The sequence below is a fragment of the Daktulosphaira vitifoliae genome, unplaced genomic scaffold (assembly GCF_025091365.1).
Source record: "Daktulosphaira vitifoliae isolate Bord-2020 unplaced genomic scaffold, ASM2509136v1 Scaffold_2, whole genome shotgun sequence".
Lineage (NCBI taxonomy): Eukaryota > Metazoa > Arthropoda > Insecta > Hemiptera > Phylloxeridae > Daktulosphaira > Daktulosphaira vitifoliae.
In genome coordinates this window covers 21,343,773-21,353,251 of record NW_026099573.1, presented here as the reverse complement: position 1 = coordinate 21,353,251, position 9,479 = coordinate 21,343,773, and the positions used below count along the sequence as shown (strand labels likewise).

Genomic DNA, 9,479 nt, shown 5'->3' with positions numbered 1-9,479 from the left:
TAGATTTTTTTTTACATTTTATTTAAAATTTAAAAATAATTAATATTTTTTATAAAATGTAAAAATATAAATTAATGAGATATAATTATAGACCTAACATATAACTGTTATTAAAAAAAAAAAAATCAGTAATAAAAATTAACTAGATCAAAAGTTATTTTAGTTGTCAGTGAATGCTAGGCCACCCTGTATATATATATCAGTAAACTAGTAATTATATGAAATAATTAGTAATAAATAACAAAAGTCGGTTAATAAAAAAATAATTAACAGCGCTGATGACATTTTCTTGCATATGAATTTGACTTAAATTCACTATAAATTGTCTAAAAGTATTCATATCCCCTCTCAGTTCAACTTCAATTTTGGAATTATTTTTCAGTTTATTCTTGCTACTACTCTCATCATTCTAAAGTACCCGATATAGGACACTTAAGCAAAATGTGATCATTATTATTTTACATCTTTTAAGAAAAAAAAATAACTTGTATTTAATTCAAAGTATTCATTGAAAATATTAAGATAACTAATATCCCTTAAATAGATAAGGTTTAAAATTAAATATTTTAAGTACAAAATCTGAGTAAAGATAAAGCAAACAAAAAAACCAATCAACAAATTATTATTTCATAATATTGCACATCAAAAAATCTTCAAGTAAACATCACACAATTATTATCTTTAAATGATAACAGTTTTAGATTCTCTTATTATTAAAAAGGCATAAAAATTAATTATGGATTTTTTTATTTTCTAAAAAAAGTGTCTAAAAAATTAATAACTAATAAGTTTAAGGCTAATTTTTATTTTTAAAAACTTTTAATTTTAGTGGTATATACCCTTGAAATAAAATAGGTTTAGGTAATTTATTAATAATTTACCATTTAGCAAAAACTCTTCTTCATCTTCATCACTACTAGGACAATCTTGTAAATTAGATTCACGAGCAGCTCTTACCCGCTTCCACAAATCATGCTTCAAAACATGTGACCTAGCTTGGGAATGAGATGAAAGATTTTTCTTAAATTTTTGCTTTTTTACCTCGGTTTCATGACTAAAATTTTAGCATTAAATTATAATACAAAATATATTAATATTCGTGGTAAAAATTATAGTTTACCTATCTTTAATTATTAAGAGACCATCATCACCATCACAACTGGTTAAGCTTTTAAATTTTACTGATTGTGATAGATTGACTAGATTAACTCCACCAGCCAGTTTAAAACACTTAGATTCAGTGAATTTGTTTAAAAATTTTTCATTTACAGATTGACTACCAAGATCAGATTTTTTTAGTGTCAAATTTCCATCAATTATTTCAGTGTCATAGTCATCTATATTATTTCTATTATCAGCCACATCATCATTATTATAGAACTTATGCACATTAAGTTCTTTACATTCAATCATTTCCCTAAAATTGATTGAAGTTAATTTTAATAAAATTTAAAAAATCAGGATATATAGAATTTTGAAAATTATAAGTTTAAATAATTTTAGAAAAATTATTTCCTTAATGATTTTTTCAAATTATTTGTTGTTTTTTATATTTTAATATATTATATTTAAAAAATAATAATAATAAAGTAAACATAATAAAATTACAATTGATTATTTGGGGCTAATTAATTTTATTAATTTAAATTATATAAATTTTTTAATATTATGTTGACTTTATAAATATTTAATTTTTTTCATCAATTCATTTTTATTTGCAATAGTCTATTAGATTAAACTACTACCATAATTATGTACCTGAGAAGCGAAAGAGTTTAAGTTCACTTTATCAAACTCCACATTTTGGTTTATTATTGTGTGACATCCCTCTAGTATTTGTAGGATTTTATTATATTCTCTCCAAGAATTAAAAAAATATATATGTATAATTATATAACAACACATATTAACACTTTCCCCATTTTTAGATAGGCTATTACAATTTTTAAGGAATTATGTATAGCCCCTCCTGAATTAGTACCTATATTGTGTGGAAATTTTCATGTCTTTTTTGAAAAAATTATCAATTTAATACCACAATATATGTTTATAAATATTTATGATCTAAATTAGCAGTTTTAATAGTATTATGGAAAAAAATAATTTTTTGCTTCTTCCTGAAAAGTGATATAAATGAATTTAGTTTCTTCTACTTTTTAAGTACAGAATTAAATTATTAAAAATGGAGAGGCTTAAGTATTAAAATCGATATTCATTGTCTACCAAGTCTTCATAACTATCTTCTTTTTTTCCTCACCTTAATCCTAATTTCTAGGGGTTGGCCACCCTTATCCTAAACTTCCATTTGATACATCTCCCACATCCTCAATGCTCACATCAGCTGTTCTCATATCGCTTCAATAACTTCCCTCCATCTCTTTTTTGGTCTTCCTCTACCTCTTCTTCCTTCAACATTCATTTCTATAACCATCTAAATCTATTTTCTCTCATCTTATCCACGATTGACGCTACACCTATACTACCTCTTATATATTTGTTCCTTATCCTATCTTCTCTAGTCACTCCACTCATCCACCTAAGCATTTTTATTCTTTGCTCTACTTTCTTATCAACCACCCAACACTCTGAATCATACATCATAGCTGTTCTCACTAGTCTTGTGGAATTTACCTTTTAGCCTCATTGGAATTCTTTTATTGCATAAGATACCAGATACTTCTCTCTACTTCAACCAATCACACTTAATCCTGTGTCTAACATCCTCTCAATACCACCGCTTTTTTGCACAACTGATCCCAAATACTTAACACTTTCCACCTCTCCAATCACGTCCTCGCCTATTGTCACTGGTCTCCTCATTTCACCTACCTTGTGTTTTCCTTTTGTCAAACTCATATTCTATATACTCTGTCTTACTCCTACTTATTTTCTTAAACTCTTTTCTTCAAGAGCTGATCTCCACATTTCTAGCCTTCAATTCATTTTCTCCTATTAACACTATATCGTCAGCAAACATCATGCACCACAGCACACCTTCTTAAATTTCTCTAGTAATTTCATTCATCATTATAGAGAATAAATAATGGCTTAAAGCAGAACCTTGGTGCACTCCTACTCTTACCCAAAATCATTCTGTTACTCCTCCCACACTTTTTACTCTGGTACAAGTGCTATCATACATATTTATTGTTGACTTACCAAGCATAAATCCAAACTGGTTTTTAGATATCGATGTCTCATTTCTTATTCTCTTATCTATTACCTTTTCCCAAATTTTCATACTATGACTCATAAGCTTTATGCCTCTATAATTTCCACACTCTTGTATGTATTCCTTCTACTCTTACAAGTTATATAATGTTCTTCCCTCTTTCTAAAATAAGTATTAACCACAGCAAGATCATTCGATACTGCGAAATCCAGGATTCTTTCTCCAGCATTTCATTCTTCTTCATAACTATACTTTACATAAATTAAATTTTTAAAACTATATTTTTAAATTTTTAGATTTAACGGTAATCATGGCATAATTCAATTAATAGGGAGTTAAAATACGGATTTAGAATTTCAAAGTAATATGTACATTTGATTTTCAAATTTAGAAATAAATATACTGACCATGCACGTTGAAGTTTTTTTCGTGATCCTGTAACTGAGGCGTTAGCCAAAAGATGTTTTTTCCTATCTAAAAAATCGCTCAATGATTTTTGTTTAGGTTTATGATATGGAAGTCTTACATGACCATTACCAGCAATTAGCCGCTGAGTCTCTCTGCTTATCTCATCTACTTTGTTTTTATTCTTCTACAAAATCAATAAATAATTCATTACTATATATTTTTATGTAAAAATTTTGGAAATTATATAACTAACAAGATAATTGTTTTTGATAGGTAATTGTGATTGTTTATCATCATTAGTTGAAGAAACATTTTCAGACTCACTCAAATTGTCAATTTTTTCTTCTGAAATAGTTCCTTCTGTGTTCTGTAAAACCTATATATATGAACTTAAAATTTGTAGTTAAAATAGCATAAAAAATAATCAATTGATAAACTTAAAAATAAATATGTTTAAAGATAACCATAAAACATGAATTAAAACATGTAGAAACATTATAAAGTAATTTACCATACTTTAATATAATAATTAAAAAAAAACTATAGAACATTAATTCACAATTAATTTCAATAAATCAAAATTTCTCTTAAAAAGAAAATTGAATTAACAGATAATACATAATATTATCTTAATATTTTATTTTATTTAAAAATAGATCATTAAATTACTTTATTTAATTTCAATTCAAGAAGTATGTTATATAAGTGTAATAATGTGTAATATAATACAAGACAAAAAATATATGCTTACATTGACAGAATTATCTTCTAAAGAAGAGAGTTGCTCACAGTTTTCATATAATGATAGATTTATTGACTCATTTATATCATCACCATCTTTTTCAGAAATATTTCTTATCTTTTAAAAAATAAATAAATATCAAATAACTTTTCAATAATAAAAGCACAACTATAACTAATTAAATATTCTTAAATTTTATACTCATATTCAAAAATTATATAAAAATATTAATTATTGTATGTAATTATTGTATGTAATTAATTTAAATGACACTACAGAGGAATTTTCATATTACTTATTAAGATGATCCAAAATTTTATCTTTATTTTTAGCTGTATCTTTATAGTATATTCCTTAAAGTATAGCAATACAATAGAAACACTATTTAAATGAAAATTATATTTAATAACTGAGAGTTCAAGCTTTTTGTGTATTCAAATTAAATTAAATAGTATAATATCAAGATAAGATAATCTACACAAAAAATAAACATATTCATAATTATTTTGTGAAAAAGTTATATAACGCTCAATATTAAATGTACTTTTTAGAACGAATTCCAGTATTTATAAAAAGGTTGAAGTTGTATAAACGTCATTTGCATTAAAGTAACAATTATTTTAAATCTATGTGGTTTTGTTAGCTAAAATATATATTTGTTAAGCAGTTGACTCAGTAACCTGCCACACTACTATTAAGCTTCCCTAAAAAAGTATTGTATTTCGATCCTCTTATAATTTAATTTTTGCAAATTTTTCCCTTGTAAATAAGCTAATTTTTATTGCTTAGTTTATAAATTCAGTTATAAATAGCATAAGTTCCCACTAATTTTGGCGATTGATCAAAAAATGACGTCTCATGAAAAAAGGAATATATTTTAATCAATAAAAATTTTTACAAAAATATTTCAAATTACTGATTATTTTTAACTATAGATATCTGCTTGATATTACTATATAGTAATAATTTATTTAATTATACTGAATTATACATGAGGAATTATAGCTTACATGGTCATTTTCAACTGATGAAAGTGGTTTACTGTTCAAAACATTCAAACTGCTTAGACTCTCACTTTTATTTTCTTTGGTTCTCTATAAAGAAAAAGAATATATATAAAGTGAATTATTTAGGTATTAACTTTTTAAGAAACTATATAATTTTTTAATTTTTTTATAGGAAAATATTACTTAATACAAAAAAATAAAAAACCTCAAAAAAATGTTTTTGATCTTTCGAGAATAAAAAAAACCCAGCACAGTGGTGACGTGGCATAGTAGGATCAAGTATAATTATATCTGACAGTGATTAAAATCACTATCAAAAATACGCTTCGATGCAAATCTTTAAATAGATTATTAAAAAATATTATTTCTCATAAAAAAACTATATTGAACCATACACTTTTCTATAAGTTATAGTATTATACAGTTAAAAATGTAAAATATAAAATTGAGAATTTTCACACAAAAATAGCATTCAGTAGCAACTTTCACCACGAAGACAAGTCCAGAGGTCAAATTTTTTTTCAATAATAAAGTACATTACAATAGCTTTAATTTAAGATATATATATAAGTGTCAGACCTTCCGGAACATTTTCAAAAATCAAGTTGAAAAAATTAATTTTTTGTGAAAAAGTTGTCATTTTAAATCCCCCCCTATTGGCAGGTAAAGGGACAGATTTATAAAAAAAATATACCAAATGATAGATAAAGACATCATGCATCTATAGAAAAAAAAATTATATTAATTAAGCCATTTTTAAAAAAGTTATGGCAATTTTAAGTAAAAAAAATTGAAAAAATTTCGAAAATTAGTGATTTTTAAATTTGTAATTTTTTTGGAGGTTTCCACCATTTACGGGGAACGAGGAAAATTTTTTTCAAATTTTGAGGATAATGTCTTCGACTAGATACGATTTATGATCTTTTGACGTATTGTTGAAAGAAATCTGTTTGTTGAGAGCTAAGAAAAAGTGGTAACAGACACAAAAAAAAAAAAAATTGTAATTATTTAAAATATATTATTTATTTAATATATTTGTTTGTATTTTAATTTGACATACTTATTGTAACTGATGTCTAAAGTGGATAGATAACACAATAATATTAACCATTTGATTTTTATAGCAAATTTTCAAGCTGGGTCTCAGACATTCTATCTGTCCTGATAGGATTAATGGGGGAACCCCTATTTTTAGTTTGATGAAATTATAAAAAATAACATTTCAAATAATTTTGTTATTATCATTTTTTTTATTCAATCAACTATTTACGTTTAAAAATCTTATAAATATTTAGATTTCAAATACAAATTTATCATTCATTTAATTTTCATAACACCGGAGGCAACAATAATTTATTTCAAATATTTATTTGAACAATTATTTTTATGGTTCAATAATGTTTTTAAAGATATCTATATGGTGACAAGTGACAAATGATGAATAATGTATGCAACGCAGAAAATTATCAATAGAAAATTGATTAAAAATTGCTGAATTTAAACATGAAATAACATAAAAATGGTTTATCGGATAAAAAAAATATAAGAAGAAATATAAGGTTTGATATTTAATTTCTATCCTATTATTAAACTAAAATTAAGGATTGATCCTATTAAAGAAAAATTTTAATTTAGGTTTTTTATCCTTAAAGGGATGAAAACAAAAATTATTTAACTGCATATTATTCAAGTGTTTTTGGTATCAAATAAATGTTTTCTTTGCAAAAATCAATCAATAACTCATAAAATAATGATAATTTTGAGAATTTAATATTGTATTTTTTAGGTAAATGTAACTCTTAAATTATCTGTTATTAAGTATTTTTAACTGCGATGCAAAGCTGAGAAAGTATTAAATTAAAATTTTTAATTTAAATGGTATGTTTTCTTGTGTCTATTACCACTTTTTCTCAGCTCTCACCATACCGATTTCTTACAACAATACGTCAAAAGATCACAAATCATATTTAGTTGAAGACAATAGCCTCAAAAATTGAAAAATTTTCTTTGTTCCCCGTAAATCTCCAAAAAAATTACATATTTTAAAATCGGTAATTTTCCACATTTTTTCAATTTTTTTTTACTTAAAACTATCATAACTTTTTTAAAAATTACCAAATCAATAAAATTCATTTTTTTTATAGATGCTTGATATCTTTACCTAACATTTGATATATTATTTTTATAAATCTGACCCTTTACCTGCCCACAGGGGGTTTTAAAATGATAACTTTATCACAAAAAATTAACTTTTTCAACTTAACTTTTGAAAGTGTTCCGGAAAGTCTGACACTTTGATATATATCTTAAATTAAAGCTATGTAATGTATTTTTTTCACTGTCTTCACAGTGAAAATAGACATCAAAGTTAATAAAAAAAAATGATTTTTGTAAAAAAAAATNAAAGTGTTCCGGAAAGTCTGACACTTTGATATATATCTTAAATTAAAGCTATGTAATGTATTTTTTTCACTGTCTTCACAGTAAAAATAGACATCAAAGTTAATAAAAAAAAATGATTTTTGTAAAAAAAATTTTTTTTATATTTTTAACTTTATAATGCTATAACTTATTGAAAAGTGTATGGATCAACACAATTTTTTTATGAAAAATAATATTTTTTTATAATTCCTTTTTCATTCGACATACTTTATCTTAATCAGGATATTAATAAGGAACTAGCAGATCATGTGGCTTTTGAAATAATCCACCAATTTTTTTAAAATTAAACACTATCGAAAGATTTGTATTGCAGCGTTTTTTTAAGATAGTGATTTTAATCACTGTCAGATATCATTATATTTAATCCAACTATGCCATGTCACCACTGTGCTACCATTTTTTGAAATAACTTTTAAAAAATACATGGATCAATACAATTTTTTTATGAGAAATAATATTTATATACCTCTTTCATTTGACATACTTTTATTCAAATAAAACCATTTCCTTTAAATTTTATAAATATATAAATATTCATATATTACACTTATAAATTATAAAACTTGTGATTAGGACAGAAATAAGGAAATATGAGATCATAGTTTGTAGAATAATCTTTCACTGATTATCCTGTATATACATTATTTTAACATTATAAATATGTAGCATCAAAATCAATAGAATTATGAAAAAACTTACTTGATTATTTTCTTCTGATGAAAATTTTACTTTTTTTATGTCTGCTAGCAAATTATTTGAACAGCTTATATTTCTACCATCATTTTCCATTTCTCTACAAATTTCAGATTATAGATTACATTTAATTTACATATAGAAAAACTTAAAAATAATGCAATAATATAGATATCATTATGGAATAAGCTCAACAACATTCAATATTTCATTTTTGATGGCACAAGATCAGAAAATAATTCATCCTATTGTATCCTTATTTAATCTCTTTTTAAATGAGTATTGGTCACAAGACGTCAATATAAACATAAGAATATTACTTACACAGTCACTTGATTGATTAAATAGATAATTTCTTAGCTTACAACTATAAATTTAATTTCTGATATGCAGAGTATTTTAGTTTTTAATGTCACCATACATATTAAATACTCAAAAAATAAAAAAGACACACTGGAAAATTTACTTTGATGAATAATAGTACGTAATCATACACTTATACTTAAACAAATCATAGCTTTCATTTAGATGATTTTCAGAAACAATAATAACTCGTATTTTGGTGCGTAAATGTAAAACAATTACATTGCATATGAATTGTTATGAAATACAAAGCATTATCAAAAGTAATGAAAGAAGAGTAATTTGGCGGCAAAATTGTAAGTTATCATTATGAGAACACATGTTACAGAATAGATAAAATACTATATAATAAATATAGTTTAAAAAAACTAAAAAACACGCTTTTAAAGCACATCGAACTAAAAAGTTAAAAATAATTTTTAAAATTAACTTAAAACATTAATGAACAAAAAATACTAGTATTATTTTGAAAAAAAGTGTCGGGCTCTCAATATACAAAAAATATGGCATAAAGCACCCACGCTTTTTTTCACAATAATACTAGTATTTTTCGTTCATTATTGTTTTAAGTTAATTTTAAAAATTATTTTTAACTTTTTAGTTCGATGTGCTTTAAAAGCGTGTTTTTTAGTTTTTTTAAACTATATTTATT

General features: G+C 24.1%; 1 protein-coding gene and 1 long non-coding RNA gene across 7 annotated transcripts in view; one reads left to right on the top strand and one right to left on the bottom strand.

Moving 5' to 3' along the window:
* Positions 1-3,584, top strand: part of LOC126899509 (uncharacterized) — a 12,534-nt gene extending 8,950 nt beyond the window's left edge. Inside the window, exon 3 of the long non-coding RNA XR_007702611.1 lies at positions 3,469-3,584. This is a non-coding gene — a long non-coding RNA (uncharacterized LOC126899509). The remainder of the gene's footprint in view (positions 1-3,468) is intronic.
* Positions 1-9,062, bottom strand: part of LOC126899506 (protein PFC0760c-like) — a 17,588-nt gene extending 8,526 nt beyond the window's left edge. For 2 of the 6 annotated variants that reach the window (XM_050674485.1, XM_050674488.1), the window contains exons 1-8: positions 8,789-9,062; positions 8,471-8,564; positions 5,333-5,416; positions 4,332-4,439; positions 3,834-3,956; positions 3,580-3,764; positions 1,121-1,417; positions 882-1,054 (exon numbers count right to left, since the gene is read on the bottom strand). In XM_050674485.1, the coding sequence (XP_050530442.1) occupies positions 882-1,054; positions 1,121-1,417; positions 3,580-3,764; positions 3,834-3,956; positions 4,332-4,439; positions 5,333-5,416; positions 8,471-8,560 (1,060 nt within the window). In that variant the 5' untranslated portion in view covers positions 8,561-8,564; positions 8,789-9,062. The remainder of the gene's footprint in view (positions 1-881; positions 1,055-1,120; positions 1,418-3,579; positions 3,765-3,833; positions 3,957-4,331; positions 4,440-5,332; positions 5,417-8,470; positions 8,565-8,788) is intronic. The other 4 variants (XM_050674483.1, XM_050674487.1, XM_050674484.1 and 1 more) reach the window with 3 other exon arrangements.
* Positions 9,063-9,479: the final 417 nt, after the last annotated feature.